Source organism: Abramis brama (genome assembly GCF_963993115.1).
Source record: "Abramis brama genome assembly, chromosome: 12".
Lineage (NCBI taxonomy): Eukaryota > Metazoa > Chordata > Actinopteri > Cypriniformes > Leuciscidae > Abramis > Abramis brama.
In genome coordinates, this window is record NC_139974.1 from 461,362 (window position 1) to 479,694 (window position 18,333).

The 18,333-nt window shown below is 39.2% G+C and overlaps 1 protein-coding gene across 1 annotated transcript; it reads left to right on the top strand.

Annotated features, from left to right (window-relative positions):
• Positions 1-4,918: 4,918 nt before the first annotated feature.
• Positions 4,919-11,500, top strand: tnfrsf11b (tumor necrosis factor receptor superfamily, member 11b). The gene is made up of 4 exons (XM_084130343.1): positions 4,919-4,944; positions 5,123-5,498; positions 8,386-8,565; positions 10,887-11,500. The coding sequence occupies exons 1-4, from the start codon at positions 4,942-4,944 to the stop codon at positions 11,150-11,152; spliced, it is 825 nt and encodes a 274-aa protein (XP_083986469.1). The 5' UTR covers positions 4,919-4,941; the 3' UTR covers positions 11,153-11,500.
• The last annotated feature ends 6,833 nt before the right edge of the window (positions 11,501-18,333 follow it).

Consider the following 18,333-nt stretch of genomic DNA (forward strand, 5'->3'; position numbering starts at 1 on the left):
CGCTTACAGTTACACAGATCACAGCAGTTATACCCTTCACCAAGGTCTAAGCTACGTCATTGCTTACAGGTCGAATGATTCTCATTGGCTAAGAAATAGATAAACATAGTAATTTTCCACACATATACAGATAGACTGAAGCATATCTCCATAGATTATGCAGCTGACACTCGGACCCTGAAGTTAGGCACGTCGTGACCTTCCAGGTCTCAGATTTGGGTCGCTGGGTGCCAGCATGTCTCGAACAACAACTCCAACAATGCCAGTGGTTCCTTAACCTGTAAGCAAGAAGACTAACACACAAGATAACAAGTTCTTTCTCTCAGGATAGGGCACTTGGAGGGAGGAAATGGGAGGAAAGGAAAGTCTATAGTTTAAGGGACCATAGGAAATGGTCCCTTAAACTATAGACTTCAATGACCCCTATGTGTTTTAACATGTTGAAGACCTTTCTCAAACACAAAACATGTCCCCATTTCATTTCTGGAAGCCGGGATAAATAGGCAAGCACTGTTACTGCATTCAAATATCAAATACTGACATTAAAGAATACATGAAAAGAACATTTCAGTAATCACACTGGTAACTTCTATAACAAAGTAAAATCATTCAATCATTAAAAAAAAAGTCATTCAACTCATTTGATATTTAGAAGGAAAAATATTGATTAATACCTTGATTATAATCACTCATTACATATACATTGAAGCAGCAGTGGATTCCAATCCACCCCCTTCATAAGTAATCAGCAATATTTTAAAATGTATACAATGTTTAATAGGGAGCCAGTGCAGTGTTGACAGAACCGGGCTAATATGGTCATACTTCCTGGTTCTGGTAAGAACTCGAGCTGCTGCGTTTTGGACCAGCTGTAGTTTGTTTATTAAGCGTGCAGGGCAACCACCCAGTAGAGCATTACAGTAATCTAGCCTTGAGGTCATGAACACATGGACTTATAACTGCCTCAACCACCTTTAGTTGAAGACAACTATAAGTCAGATTTTTAGGAAGAGAACCACTAACTTCTTTATTTCATAGACATAAGACCAGGCATAGATCACATGAAACAGTCAGGCAATAAAAATGTGTTTAGATATTTTATAGAAACAAAAAAATATATATAATAAACCAACAATAGGTACTGAAAACAAAACAAACAATGAGCATACAAGGAATAAAGACTGTACAGATGTAGGCAGGCTTGGCTTTAAATACCCACAGTCCTTGAAACATTAGCGGAAAAAAACAGCCTGATATGGAGTCGGTGTAACAACAGTACAGAAATTTAAATTAACTTGAAAACCTCATCTGATATAGTTCATAGCTGCGAAACACAGTCTGGTGAAGATGTAGATGGTGGTCTTGGACATAGTATAATCTAATCAAAAGTAAATAAATCCAATGTGAAGGTAATCCCAAATAGCAAAGCTACATGTTTACAATCATTGTGCCTTAGATCCAAAGGATCCATAAGGTGAAGTAAAGACGCATTTCATGTGACCTCACATTTGATCTCCAAGCAATGAATCGAAGCCATATAAATGATAGTAGAAATAAAGAGTCCTTCTACAACACAAGACATAAACTTAACATTAGCAGTGCAGCCAGTTAACAAACAATCTTAAATAACACAGAAAAAGCATGTGCAATGATTATAAACCAATACAAAAACCACACCAGAACATATGCTTTCCCAGTCAGGAGTCAGAGTGATTTGTGGTAACACATAACTTACTCTACACCCACCCGGGAGTACACCATCTCCTAGAGTACTGGCCTGTGCCTGTTACATGCTAACGGTTACACATTTTTCATTGAAAGCATATTCAATGATATTAAATGATAATTTAGATATATTTTAAGATGGAAGAATGTGGTTTTATGCAATGAGAGATTGGTATGTAAGAGCACAGCCATGTTCCTGACCGACGACGAGGACAGAACATCCGTCACTTAGACAGTATTCTGGGTTAATATGTGCAGAGGTTTTTTTTCCAATAATTAGAAACTCATTATTTTCGGAATTAAGTAGTAAGAAATTACTAGTCATCCAATTTTTTTTATATCAGCTGCATTCTGTTAATTTTGTCAATGTTCCCTCTTACATTTTTCCCCTCAAAAGCATTCTTTATACCTGACCTGTACAGCGTATGTAGAAACACAATGGTTTCAACATGCAGTCGTAACTTCTTGAATGTGCCATTTCTATTTTATTTGGAACGTGTGTCTCTTTTTATTCAATATTTTTTTCAAAACAAAAGTCGCGCTCTCAGCGCTCTCTAAACACAATCTCTTTTCAATAACTCTTTGACAGCAATTCCTTTATCCGGTTCCCCACGGCAATTCCAGCAACGACATCCAGGTGTACCAGGTGTTATGTTGGTTTTCTTCTACGAGAGACATAAAATAAGCAGATCTAGCAGTGTTTAAGGCCTCTCTGTATGCAATAACGCTGTCTTTCCATGAAATGCGATAAACCTCTAGTTTTGTTTTCTTCCAGTTGTCTTTTCTTTAATCTTCTTTAAGCACATCGGAGCAACTGTGTCTAAAGTGCATGTGAATGTATGATATAAATTTTAATCAGAAAGATGTCAAAAATAAACAATAAAAAAATAAGATGTTAAAAAGCTTTTTTTAAATGGAACAGTTTAATGAACCTTTAGAAATAAATCTAAATAAAAAACTTTGCAGATGTGTTTGTATCATATTTGATGCATCAGGCTTTTGTGGCTCATATAGTCTGATATAGTGAGAATATATATATATTTATATTTAAATGCTTAGTTTTATGGTCAAAGCTCTGTAGTTATAAAACATATAATGCAATGCAATACAATGATGATTGAGAGATTAAAAAATAAATCTGATGATCACATTTGATGCTTGTGATTTTTTAAATAAATGATGATGATAACCAAGTAAAGCTGCTTCAGTCCTGTTGAAATATTACTAACAATATCAAGGTTATTCTAAAATTTACTTGATAAAGAGTGTAGGATCAGACGACTGTATTGAGAGTGAAACTGGTTTATCAGTTCATGATGATCATGTGAAGGTCAGTCTGTGTGTTTGTTACTGTAACTCTCAGGTGGTTTGATCATAATCACTCAGACATGTTTGTGGAATCCCCTAAAAATGAGGAAGCCCAAGGAGAGGGAACTGATCCGCAGATGACTAACTGTTTTCACTCTTACATTCACTGAATAACAGTTGTTAGAAAAACTTTCATGTTGAGTCATTGTGCTTAAATATACAGTGATTCCAGTCATGCTGAATGTGTGGGGGTGAATCAGCAAATACCAATCATGTCTGAAAAAACAGCCTTACAGTGGCATTTATAGGTCAGCTCAGTATCATACAAAAAAAATTCCTGAGTCATATTTCAAATGCTAATCATGACATTTACACTGTGCGTCGGCGTTAGTATCATTGAAATACACTATGGAACTGGTATTTATTAAAGTTAATTTGTATTAATTTTTTTCATTTTATTGTTTTTTTAAATATGTCTATTTAGTATTTTTTTTTTTTTTGTCATTTCTGAATGAAAATGAGAATTGTTTAAACAAATGTTTTTTTTATTATAAATGTTTTATTATATTCATTATAGTTACAGAAACTAAAACTAAAATCAGAAAAAAAATGACAAGTAACAGTTAAAGTAACCTTTAGCTAAAATAGTAAAAAAAAAATCTGGTTTTAGTTTTAGTTTCTGTAATTTTAATGAATGGAAGCGTGTCATCATCTTCATCATCATCTTCGTCATCATCATCTTCGTCATCAGCCTGCAGGAGGCGCTCGAGCTCAAACACTCACTGTGGATCGAGTTGCTGTCAGATCCTTCACAAATTACTCAAAAAAGATGAATCAGGGTTCATGTTCATCTACAATATTCTAATATTCTGTGTTCTAGACATCAAACGCAGATTACTGATATACAGCACAGATGCTCTCAAAGCAGCTTCACTGGAAAATAACATTGCAAAATGAAGGAAGTGCATGAGTTAAGTTTCAGACAATAGAGTCAATTCTCAGATCAGTAATTAATTGATAACACCATTAATATTCATGCATTTAAGTGCACTAATTAAACAAATTCATGATGAACCTCATGATGGTTTCCGGTTTCCTTAAGACAAATCTATTCATTTATTCAGTTAATTCAGCCTTATGAAATGCATTAGAGTTGTGAGGATCTTTGATGGTTTAGTGGTTTAGTTTTGATTCTGTTTGATGAACATCAGAACTTTCCAGGGGTTTTATCACTCTAAACAGCGATAATAACGAGATCTTCATCATATGACGAACATCTGACGATCTGTCCTCATTAAGTTATGAAAACATTATTTCTGAATGTTCTCTGAACGTTTAACAATGTCCAGTTTTTTAAATGTTTTAAAAGCGTTTCTTCTTGGTTATGTGAACATTACAATGAAACATTACATTGTATCATTCTTCAAACATTATGGAACGTTACTTTTTAATGTTCTCTGAACGTTCTGAAACAAGTAACATTTAAAAGAAACGTCAGACGAACGTCCAAATAAAACGTGTCGAAAAAGAAATGCTTCATAAACCATGTTTTTGTGCTGACGTTTTGAGAACATGATTAAAGAGCACGTTTGTTCGTAACTTTGAGAGAGCGTTCCCTGTAAACTCACCGTCACTAGTGCTGCTATGATGTTGCTAAGGTGTTCTGTGTGTGTGTTTTCTGTGGCTCGAGTTTCTCCTCTAATGTGAGTTTTTTTCATCTGTTTTCTTGTGGTGTTGGAGTTTCAGCACATCACTGTCATATTCATGAGCATCACTTCTATGGTACTATTTTCTCAATATGATTGATTCAGGGGCGTGTGTGTGTGTGTGTGTGTGTGAGTGAGTGAGTTGTATATAAAGCGCGCGCAACGCGCTCATCAATGAAGTCCGGCAGGCAGCGCGCGCGGGATGGTGAGTGACAGATCACATCATTCAGTTCATGCTTCTTTGTATCACTCTTTTCACATGACACTTTGTTTCAAAGCAGCTTTACAGAAAACGCTTGATTCATTGTTACATTTTAGGAAGTGTTCTGTGATCAGTGTGTGAAAGTAGCGTCTCGTCATTCACGTTGTTTTCCTCTTTCCAGTTGTTTTTCTCACTGTTGGTTCTGCCGGCTCTGTCGGCTCTGGCTGCGGATGATCGCTCGTACCAGCGCCGGGACCCGGTGACCGGAGGGATGCTGCTGTGCGACCGCTGTGCCCCGGGGAAGCGCTTGAGCTCGCACTGCACGCGCTCCCAGCGGACCGAGTGTAAGCAGTGCGAGCAGGGCACGTTCACCGAGTTCTGGAACTACATCCCGGACTGTCTGCTGTGCGACGCGTGCTCGGACCACCAGCGGGTCGTGCGCCCGTGCAACGGAACCGTGAACACGATCTGTGAATGTGAGCCCGGATTCTACTGGGATCAGCACTTCTGCAAGAGACACACCCGGTGTAAACCGGGTCACGGAGTTAAAGCTGCAGGTGAGATAAAGCCTACCTGAGGAAAACAGTGAGTGTGTGTGTGTGTGTGTGAGAGAGAGAGAGAGAGAGAGAGAGAGAGAGAGAGTGTGTATGTATGTTGTTTTATAGCCTATAAGTAATTTATATATGTTAATAAATTGTGTGATTACACATTAATAACTCAAAATGTTCTTAAAGGGTAACTCTCGCCAAAATGCAACCTAGGCTCTTTTTGTTAATCTACCAGAGGCAAATTTCATTTAAAAGCATAATTAGGATGGAAACGCCACTTTTAAGTTTGACGTATTTTCGTTTTAGGTTAAATGCCTTGTGAATGGGAGTGAATGGGGCACTTCTATGATAGCATCAAAATCGCTATTTTTAAAACACTAAGAAGGCTCGACACAACATGACACCAGGGTTCGAAATGAGGGGGGTCTGGAGGGGTCCCGGACCCTCCATAAGTCATTAGGGACCCCCCATAAGAATTTATTTTTGGATTTTGGGGGGTCCCCGACAAATATATTTTAACATTAAAAATGATTGTGAAAAGGGTCTTTAGTGACGTTTTATATTTATAACAGTAATTATTTTATTTCCTAGCGCGAGGCAGCAATCAGGGCAGCTATTAGCCGAGTAAGTTCCTATACAGTGTCACAGATTGTTGTTGTGGTGCTCCCGCAGACACGCACTGTAGCTGAACGCGGCAAAACGAAACCTCACAAAGAGTGAAATCCTGAATGAAAATCCTGTAAGTGCTTCGATTATGTCTATATCTCCATAATTGCTTATAGTAAAATATTAGGAGTTCGAGTTCCTATATCAAAAGTTGCATTAACTAGATACCCAGTGCAATGATTAGAAGAGTACGTTTGTCAACGTTTCTTGCTAGCTGTATGTGTATGAAGCCAAATGATCTGCCAGCTAACAGCAGACTATGGAAGCTTGTTTCCGCCACAGAGTGAAAAATAAAAAAGGTAACGTTAATTGCGACTTTTTATCTCAGAATTAGGCTACGTGATATAAAGTCGCAATTGCAGGTTATAAAGTCAGAATTGCGTGATATAAAGTTGCAGTTGTGTGTTAATAAGTCAAAATTGCGTGTTATAAAGTCAAAATTATGAGATATAAACTCGCAATTGCGAGGAATATAACTTTTGCGACTTTATATCTCGTAATTCTGACTTTATAATACGCAATTTGGAGATATAAAGTCAGAATTGCATGATATACAGTCGCAATTGCGTGTTATAAAGTCAGAATTGCGAGATATAAACTATTCTGAGGTAAAAAAAAAAAAAATCTGTATTTTTTTCCCTTAGAATTGGACTTTATATCTCACAATTGTTAGTTTATATCTCACAATTCTGAGAAAAGATGTCAGAATTGCGAGAAAAAAAGTCAGAATTCTGACTTTATAAGACACAGTTTTGACTTTATTTCACGCAATTCTGACTTTATAACACATCATTTCTGACATCCCAAGACCATTATCCCACCTTCAACATTGGTCCATATAATTTTGCCTACAGTATATAGTGTAGCAAGGTAGTCTTCAGAATTTTTAATAATTTAATAATTAAATTTTAGGGGACCCCCCAAGAGTCCTAAGTCATTTCGAACCCTGCATGACACTGTGCCTGAAGTCTCACCAGCGGCTCTACACATGAACTCCAGCACTGAGAACAGTGTTTGTGTTCACAGAGTTTACTAAAAAGAAAGGTTTTGAGCAACTCACTTTATCAGTTAGTGTTTCCGTCCGCCGGCATTTTGTCAGTCAGAATTTTTTGATGCTGTCATAGAAGTGCCCCATTCACTCCCATTCACAAGACATTTAACCTAAAACTAAAATACGGTCAAACTTAAAAGTGGAGTTTCCATTCTAATCATGCTTTTAAATGAAATTTGCCTCTGGTAGATTAACAAAAAGACCCTAAGTTGCATTTTGGCGAGAGTTACCCTTTAATATCACACATTTTATTATTTTATGACATTGAAATATATATTAAATTAATAATTAATTAGCCTACACAAAATCTTATTTTAATATCACACATTTATTTAAAAAAATGTATGTATTTATATACAGTACATTATTTAATTTATTACATTTAAGTTCTGCTGTGATAAAAGACAGCGAAGTTCAATAAAAAGTTGTACTAATATTAATTCATATACTGAATAATTCATAATTTTGACACAACTATGGACGCTTTGACATTTCCAGGTTTCTCAGAGAAAAGATGTCACTCATTGTATTATAAACTCTAGCTGTGTTCTGACCCGTCGCTGATTAGCAGTTAGTAACTGTGGAAACGCATCGTCAGAGTCTGTTTACGGTTGCCATGCAACGACTGATACACTCACACCTGAGCAAGAGTTCTGCGCTTGGCAACTGTAGAGTTGGCTTTATTAACTCTATAGGCCTTATGCGCCAGAGAAACGAGGGCGCCGCCATCTTTACAATATTGTCTGTGATCTTCCATTTTTGCGGCCGCTCTGTATATCTCTATGGCATCGCTGTCCAAGAGTAATTAGCTTTTGAATGTGGATTTACTTACTGTAAAGTTAATGAAAGTTATCATGAGGATTGTAATGTTTAAAGCAGATGACTTAACAAATGTCAGTAGACCGGGAAGATTTTAAAACGAGCCTTTCATTAATAAACATGCAAGATCGCTGTGAAAATACAGACCGGAAGACAAAAGACAACGAGCGCAGCGCTGAAAAGGGGCGGAGCTACATAAGGTCTATAGATTATGATCATCATGATTAAAAGAAAATCAGTGTCTTCAACAAACAGCTGTTGCTGGAAACCTTGGTTAAACCGCGGTGACACTCTGTCTGGCACACAGTGATTCAGTCTCAGGAGGATTATGTGATTGTGATGTACTGTGTGTGTTTGCAGGGACGCCGCACAGAGACACGGTGTGTGAGGTCTGCGCACACGGGAGGTTTGCAGACATCACACAAGCGCATGCAGCATGTGTCCCTCACAGCGTCTGCGATGCTGACCAACATCTGATGCTGCCCGGATCCCGATGGCACGACAATGTGTGCGCGACCTGCCAACAGCTCTCAGACAACGGTAGAGACACTGAATCACATCGCCTCACTGTGTAGTTTAAAGGAGTAATTCACTCTCCCTCAGGTCATCCTAGGTGTATATGACATTCTTCTTTCAGACGAATACAATCAGAGTTATATTAATAAACACCCTGACGCTTCCGAGCTTGATAATGGCAGTGGATTGCAACCATCAGATTGAAACTCAAAAAAGTGCATCTATACATCGTTAAAGTGCATCTCTCAGTGCTCCACAGCTCCGGGGGTTAATAATAAAGGCCTTCTGAAGCAAAACGATGAGTTTGTGTAAGAAAAATATTAATATTTAAAACTTTATTAATAAAATAACTATCTTCCGGCCAAACGAACATACGGATCCGACTTAAGTCTAAAGCACAACTTATGCAACTTGTGACATCGGAGCAGCGTAAATATCAGCAGTGTGTAAGTGCAGATGCACTTTAATGATGGACAGATGCACTTTAATGATGGATAGATGCACTTAAATGATGGACAGATGCACTTCTATGATGGACAGATGCACTTTAATGATGGACAGATGCACTTTAATGATGGACAGATGCACTTCTATGATGGACAGATGCACTTTAATGATGGACAGATGCACTTTAATGACGGAAAGATGCACTTTAATGATGGACAGATGCACTTTAATGACGGAAAGATGCACTTTAATGACGGAAAGATGCACTTTAATGATGGACAGATGCACTTTAATGACGGAAAGATGCACTTTAATGATGGACAGATGCACTTTAATGATGGACAGATGCACTTTAATGACGGAAAGATGCACTTTAATGATGGACAGATGCACTTTAATGACGGAAAGATGCACTTTAATGACGGAAAGATGCACTTTAATGATGGACAGATGCACTTTAATGACGGAAAGATGCACTTTAATGATGGACAGATGCACTTTAATGATGGACAGATGCACTTTAATGACGGAAAGATGCACTTTAATGACGGAAAGATGCACTTTAATGATGGACAGATGCACTTTAATGATAGACAGATGCACTTTAATGACGGAAAGATGCACTTTAATGATGGACAGATGCACTTTAATGATAGACAGATGCACTTTAATGATGGACAGATGCACTTTAATGACGGAAAGATGCACTTTAATGATGGACAGATGCACTTTAATGATAGACAGATGCACTTTAATGATGGACAGATGCACTTTAATGACGGAAAGATACACTTTAATGATGGACAGATGCACTTTTATGACGGAAAGATGCACTTTAATGACGGAAAGATGCACTTTAATGATGGACAGGTGCACTTTAATGATGGACAGATGCACTTTAATGATGGACAGATGCACTTTAATGATGGACAGATGCACTTTAATGATGGACAGATGCACTTTTATGACGGAAAGATGCACTTTAATGACGGAAAGATGCACTTTAATGATGGACAGGTGCACTTTAATGATGGACAGATGCACTTTAATGATAGACAGATGCACTTTAATGATGGACAGATGCACTTTAATGACGGAAAGATGCACTTTAATGATGGACAGATGCACTTTAATGATAGACAGATGCACTTTAATGATAGACAGATGCACTTTAATGATGGACAGATGCACTTTAATGATAGACAGATGCACTTTAATGATGGACAGATGCACTTTAATGATGGACAGATGCACTTTAATGATAGACAGATGCACTTTAATGACGGAAAGATGCACTTTAATGATGGACAGATGCACTTTAATGATGGACAGATGCACTTTAATGATGGACAGATGCACTTTAATGACGGAAAGATGCACTTTAATGATGGACAGATGCACTTTAATGACGGAAAGATGCACTTTAATGATGGACAGATGCACTTTAATGATAGACAGATGCACTTTTATGACGGAAAGATGCACTTTAATGATGGACAGATGCACTTTAATGACGGAAAGATGCACTTTAATGATGGACAGATGCACTTTAATGACGGAAAGATGCACTTTAATGATGGACAGATGCACTTTTATGACGGAAAGATGCACTTTAATGACGGAAAGATGCACTTTAATGATGGACAGATGCACTTTAATGATGGACAGATGCACTTTTGTGAGCTTCAATCTGATGGTTGCAATCCACTGCCATTATAAAGCTCGGGAGCGTCAGGGTGTTTATTAATATAACTCTGATTGTATTCGTCTGAAAGAAGAATGTCATATACACCTAGGATGACTTGAGGATGAGTAAATCATGGGCTAATTTTCATTTTTAGGTGAACTATCGCTTTAAAGCACATCCTTACATTCATGCGCTGGTGTTTTTCCTGCAGGTTGGGCGGGTTTATTGAAGCCGGTTCTGACCGGTCTGCACATTCAGTACAAGACTAACATCCAGCGTCTGCAAAACACAGTGAACCGCCGTCTGCAAAAGAAGCTCCGCAAGAGGACGGCTAATGCGTCCTCCGAGCTGCTGAACCTTCCCATGATTCGCGAGGAGTCAGATCGAGGTCATTTAGCGAACAGAATTTCACACCAAGTCCAAAGTTTCCAGCAGAACTGCAGAAACAGCACAGCAGCGACAGGGATTCCTGAATGATGTCTGATGTCTTTCACCTGCTTTGTCAAATGTCTAAGTGAGATTTTGTCCAAATCATCAATGAGCACTATATGTGCGCAACTCACATACATTAAAGATTTGGTTTCTGATGTTACACTGAAGGACGCTGGATGTGTGGTGTGTATTTGAGAACTTGAGAATGTGTCCGGTCAATACATTTAAAATGCACTGTATTAAAGTTTTGGAAGGAGACCCGACTGTTTTGTAAATATTAGATATGTTTTTTTTATTTTACTGGTTTTACATATAAACATTGATCTCTATTTATTATTTAATTTAACTAAACTGTATAATGCAAAACAGCTCCATTAAAAACAGTTAAAAGACTTTCTTGTGGTTTTGAAAATTTATGAAATATTCCAGTGTTTTTCTTTGAATTACTGCACTCATATGAACCTGAAATCAGTCTATGTGATAAGAGTTTATATATATATATATATATATATATATATATATATATATATATATATATATATATATATGTCACAGATGGTTCCACAATGAAGTTAGCAGCAGTCGGTTACACTTTATTTTAAGGTGTCATTGTTACAGTGCAATTATATATTTAAGTACTGAGTAATATTAATTAACAACATGTACTTACTATAGGGTTAGGGTTCAGTTTAGGGTTAGTTGCATGTAATTATGTTACCCAGCAGTCTAAGGCCCGGGACACACTAGACGATTTTCAAATCTTAAACGATTTTAAAACCGTGGGAGAACACAGATATAAGACAATTTCAAACAATATTTAACATTATAATCCTCTGAAGGCACACACTAGACGACACTAGACCACACACCTGCCGACTGTAGTAACGATTTCGCAGATTTCCACAGACACGAGATCTCTCAGAAACTCGAGTGATCAAATATAGATCAGTATAGACGTGGCTTATACACTTTGCAGCGTGAGCTAGGGGTTAGTTGGTAATTAATTGTTATTTCTAGCAGCAATCTGGCTAATGCTAATGCAGATGTTACATGATGTTAGACTCGTTTGTGGCAGTCATATTTAAGCTATAAAAGCATGCAACATCCGGTTGGTGACTCTTGCTCACTGTCGTTGGCTATATGGGTATGCTGTCGGAAGCAGCCTGATCAAGAGTCTTGAATATCAAACATGTTTAACGAACTAAACTGAACAGAGGGTTTAAATACACAGAGACTAAACAAGACTAGACACAGCGCGGAGGACTAATCAAAAACCAAAGCCACCAATTAAGAGCAGGAACATTCATGCTGATGAAACAGAAACACAGGGAAACGGCTAAACCAACTAAATGTCCAAAGAAACAGAACGTAAACCTGACATAACTTCCCCCTCACGGAAGGTGCATCCTCGCACAGAAACTACACCTAAGTGGAGGGAGGGGTTAAACAGAAGCAAAGTTCATTGGAGGAGGGGTAGTGGGCAGGATAAAGGAGGAGAAGACGGAGGGAGGTAGGGCTGTAGTCAAGACCACCTTTGTCGAGTCCAAGACAAGTCCAAGACCAGGACTAGTCGAGTCCAAGTCAAGACCGAGTCCAAAGAGGTTCGAGTCCAAGTCAAGACCGAGTCCAGGACAGGAAAAAAAAAAGCAGTCTGCTAAAAAAATATGGGCTAGCCTATAGAAATTAAATCATGTAATAATGAAATAATGAATAATTTTAATTTTATTTAAAATAATTGACTAATTCAAAGAACAACAAAAAAATAATAATTATATAGGCCTAAAGGAGCACACACATTCGTTTCGACTGTCTGATCAGCCTCACATTCTGTTCCTGTCAATCATACACGCGATGTCAACCAATTAAACTGCATGAGGGAGGGCCGAGCCAACTCGCAGACACACACACACACACACACACACACACATACACACACACAAGAGATGCGGATAAACCGCGGATCGGGCGGATGACGTGACGAAAAATAATATTTTAGCCTACCACTCGTGGAATAGGCAAAGAAAGAAAGGAAAGAAAAAAAGTCGGAAAACTTTGAAAAATGTGCAAGGCAAGCAGGCTAGTTTTCGGGGTGTTATGGACAATTAAAAATGTGAATATTCACGTTGCACTAGCGGTGGACTTTCAGCGAGTTTATTTCAGCGAGTTTATGAGTTCAGCGAGTTTATGAGTCAAAAGAGCCGGCTCTTTTCATTGAGCTGAGTGAAACGAACCGGCTCACGAAAAGAGCCGAAATGCCCATAGATATTAGGTGGCCAGTGTTTCACTTTCCCTCCAATAATATTTTGTTTTAATATCGCGGCGACGTATGTGTGATTACTGGGAACATAATAAAGACACCTGGACTCGGTCGAGACCAAAAGCCATATTTGGCAAGACCAGTGGCCGAGACCGAGACAAGTCCGAGTCCGAATACCAGCGAGTCCGAGACAAGTCCGAGACCATAGAAAAGCGGTCTCGAGTCCGGACTCGAGTCCAAGACCGGACTCGAGTACTACAGCCCTAGAGGGAGGAGCCAGGGAGTGACCCAGGAACCGAGGGAACGAAGACCCGGGTGACACTGTAAGCTGGAGGGCCAAGACGGAGCCACAGGCTCATGGAACCGAGGTGGAGACAGGGGCTCTGCAGAATGAGGCAGAGCCAGAGGGGTGGAAGGTTGAGATGTAGCCGGAGACCCAGAAGTCTGAGATGAAGCCAGAGGAACGAGGAAGCCCAGCGGAGCCCAACAGATGGAGCTGGTGAAGCTGAGGGAGCGTGGATCCGATGGATCGGAGGGCCAAGGTGAGCCAACTCCAGGGTAGGGCTGGAGACCAGAAAGCCCAAAGCCGATCTGTGTAGCTGGACGGGGTCACTAAAAGGAGGAGCTGGGGAGCTGAAGGGAGCCAGTGGAGGCAGGGCCGAGGAACTGAGGACAGAGGAGGAGGGAGTCAGAGGCTGGGCAGGACCGGCAGTGATGGAGGAGACTTAGAGCCATAAGAGAACTGCTCAAGGCCGGTGGCATGATTGATTATGAGTGTCACGTGCTGCACCAGTCTCGTATTTCTCACAAAGGAGCTTCGGAAGCATAAAAGGAGGAGCGACGACAGTGAAGAACGAGAGAGGACCAGTCTTGGACATTTACGTTATGTTTTGTTTATGTGCGTGCAGCAGTCGTCCATGAGGGGCTGCCGCTTTTACTTTTGTTTTGTGTGTTTGTTTGTTTTATGTGATTAAAGTTGTTAAACATTCGCCGGTTCCCTCCTCCTTCTTCCTTGTTACATAGGCGTTGAGGACTTAAATCATCCAGCTCAATATACCAATCGTTGGCGACCTCACATAGCACACCTTTAGTGGTGGGAGTATTGGCAGCGCTCCACTCCATAGCAATGAACTTCATTAAAACTCCCTCTGGGACAGATGTTGGGACCTGGACACACTACGCATTTGGCTTGGGCATCAGCACTGGTTCTGGCTGCGTGGTGGGCTCTGGCATATCGTCCGTAGTGGCTGAGGGCTGGCTGAACTCTGGGCCCAATGTGGACCTTTCATTGCTCCAGGGTTCAGTTGCCTGTATTCCATGCATCATCCATTATTCTTTTTTTTTATAGTCTAGTGTTCTTTCACAAGTTGGTTCCACAATGAAGCAAGTAGAGGATCTGTTAGCAGCAGTCTAACTTTATTAAACTAAATATAGTATAAAATAGTATAGAGCAGGGGTCGGCAACCTATGGCACGCTGAGGGTTAATCGCTGGCACTTGAGCAAAAGTGAGAGAGATGTATTTCACTCAGACAAAGTACCTCGTACCTGCATACCGATCTGCATTCTGAGGTAATCATTCCTCATAGTAACACAGCTTGTTATATTAAGGTGTGAGTTATACATACTACATACACATTCCTGTCTTGTGTTCCCCTTGTCTTGTGTGGACTTTTATGTTATTTCCTGTTCTGTGCCAAGTTTTGTAGTCTTTTGTTGTTTTTCTTATTCATTAGTTCCTGATTGTTCCCAGGTGTGTCTTGTTTGCCAATCTCCCCTTGAGTGTATTTATAACATTAAGTGTTTCTCATGTTCTTTGTCTGGTGCTGTCCTTTGTTGGATGTACGTTTAGTGTTACACTGCAATTCTGAGCAGGCTCTCTGGTTCTCTGGTTCTCTGGTTCTCTGGTTCTCTGGTTCTCAGGTTCTCAGGTTCTCAGGTTCTCTGGTTCTCTGGTTCTCTGGTTCTCAGGTTCTCAGGTTCTCACGTTCTCTGGTTCTCAGGTTATCTGGTTCTCAGGTTCTCTGGTTCTCAGTTTCTCTGGTTCTCAGGTTCTCAGGTTCTCTGGTTCTCAGTTTCTCTGGTTCTCAGGTTCTCAGGTTCTCTGGTTCTCAGGTTCTCTGGTTCTCAGGTTCTCAGGTTCTCAGGTTCTCTGGTTCTCTGGTTCTCAGTTTCTCTGGTTCTCAGGTTCTCAGGTTCTCTGGTTCTCTGGTTCTCAGGTTCTCAGGTTCTCTGGTTCTCTGGTTCTCAGGTTCTCAGGTTCTCTGGTTCTCTGGTTCTCAGGTTCTCAGGTTCTATGGTTCTCTGGTTCTCAGGTTCTCTGGTTCTCAGGTTCTCTGGTTCTCTGGTTCTCTGGTTCTCTGGTTCTCTGGTTCTCAGTTTCTCTGGTTCTCTGGTTCTCTGGTTCTCACGTTCTCTGGTTCTCTGGTTCTCTGGTTCTCTGGTTCTCTGGTTCTCTGGTTCTCAGGTTCTCAGTTTCTCTGGTTCTCTGGTCGCAGTGGTTTTGTCATGTTTATTTTTTTATTAAACAAATTAAACAAAGTTGGATTTGGATCCAACTCTTCTTTTGTTTTTTGAGTTCACCCAGTGTTACACTCCAATTGCGGTCTTTGATCTTGATGTTGCTTTCTTTGACGTGAACACCATTAAATTTGCATAAAGCGCAGGAATTGAGTTTTGCAGGAGACAGTTACGTTGCCCATTGTAAATGTAACAGTTTTAACAAAACGGATAGCTATCTGATCATTTAAAATGCATGAATGACCAGGTGTAAACAGGCCCATTGGAAATCTGTTATTCAAAGTCTAATTTTAAACTGTAAACAAACAAACTAAACGATTTTGATAAAAGTAGCACAAATTGTATGGAAAGATTGCTTCAGAAATAGGCCTATTTAAGGTTCTGCACCATTTCTATGTCAGCCATTATGAAAATTTAAAATATGTATGTATATATGTATGTGTATTTATACATATTGGTGTGGGGTTATGGCACAGTGATAAACTCATAAACTTAAAAATGCCACTTTAAGACAAAAAAGTTGCCGACCCCTGATATATAGTATAAAAATAATACTAAAATAAGGTTTGGAATGGTTGTAAAAGCTTGAAGGCTTTACAGACAGACACAAAGGTTGATGGTCAGAGTCATTAGTGTGACATTCAAATACTGTCCATCCTGTGTGCTTGCATGCAAACCCAGATTGTTTATTCCGTTCGTGTGAATGCGTCTCATTTGCATGTGGTTATCATTAGCACATGACTTTAATGTTTTGTTGGGTTCCTGATCAGGAAGCGCCTGGTTTGTGTAAACTCTTCATTGTCACGTGATCTGGAATCCGGCACACGCCTGGTATGTCAGTGACATGTTGAAGCAGGCATAATGATGTCACAACAGAGTGTTTCCAGTTTCAAACCCACAACACGGTAGTTGAAACTAAAAAAGAAACATTAGAAGAGAAAATTTCCTCTTCATGGAAGAACAGAAACCTGAGCTTCTGCTTCCTTCAGAAATCAATGTTCACGCACGAGCGTTTGGCTGAATTTCCTGGTTCGTTTTAAAGGGGAAATGTTGTGAAGGGATTTTATCTGGGCCTTCCCATAACTTACTTTATGTTCATCATTAACTGTAATTACGGTTAGCGGCTCCGTCCGCTCATTTGAATAGAAAATGTATTGCGCGTCAGCGGCGGTCTATATCTGGATGTACTCAAATTTATCACGAGCTCGTGTTTGTGCTTCTTCAGTACCTGTGAATGAGGCTGTGTGTGTTTCTTTGCATACTGCTATTCTTGGAACTTATTTTATTTAACTTTTATTTGTAAAAACAAAAACGCTAATATATACAAACCCAGCTAACAGGAAACGTTCTCCTGAGGTTCTCCCAGAGTCCCAAACATTCTTCCAGTGCACTGTAAAATCCAACAGTTGTTCTAACTAACACTTTTACTTACTGTTTTAATCTAGTAATCTGTCCTATTCACATACTATGCTTTTTAGTAAGAGAACCCAAGTTAAGATTAATTGATTGGTTTGAGGCTATTCTTATTAGACTTTTCACTAATTCCCTCCTCTTCTACAGTTATATTTCTCTAGTTGCATTCACTCATTTCCCAAAGTCATCTTGAAAGGTTAATTGACAATATAACGGAAACATTTGAGAGAACATCACATAAGCTGACTTCATAAATTGATGTTGATTTTCCTAAAAATGGTTTTGTTTGGACTCACCATTATGGTGAACGGTGTTCTCCTTTAAACTTCATTTATATAATTGTAATTCTCTTCTTATTGAAGCAGCGATGCAACAAGAAATCTTTTGGTTTCAACGGAAGGGAAGCTTTTATTTCTAACTACATCTTTAACTATTCTATTTTTCATGTCAAATAAATGATCATTTAGCATTGCTTGCTAACATTTATGTCATAAACACCTTGTGAAATTGTTAGTGGGCTGATATAATCCTTCTGTATTTGTGACAGTCTCTTGCAATCGACTGTGTTTGAGTCACACACAGATTTCAACATTCAGCATGCAAAACACAACAATGACATCAATGTTGTTCTGCTACCACTGACACAAGATAGTGAGTAAAATTGGCAAATAAACAAAAACAATGTTTGTGAAACAAAGTTGCATAATTTATTCATGCCGCAATGCACTCTGGGAGTCAGTAATTCTGAGTAGCTATAAGTCACAAGTAAATCTAAAGTATCAAGTACTCTCTACAGTTCTTCTTAGTTTAGAACTCTTATGTAAGTGACCTATACTAACATGGTTTTTGTCAGTACAACATACTATTCCTATCTCACTTATTTTTTAAGGCAATCGGTTTGTGTGTGTGTGTGTGCGCGTGTGTGTGTGCGTGTGTGTGTGTGCGTGTGTGTGTGTGTGTGTGCGTGTGTGTGTGTGTGTGCGTGTGTGTGTGTGAGTTTGTTTTCATGACAACTGAGGACATTTTTATGATAACACA

Bases quoted from the DNA above. Each gene is read 5' to 3' on its own strand.
- tnfrsf11b (XM_084130343.1), top strand. The intron at 5,499-8,385 runs GTGAGATAAAGC...GTGTGTTTGCAG, and splicing joins TCACGGAGTTAAAGCTGCAG to GGACGCCGCACAGAGACACG. The intron at 8,566-10,886 runs GTAGAGACACTG...TTTTTCCTGCAG, and splicing joins CCAACAGCTCTCAGACAACG to GTTGGGCGGGTTTATTGAAG.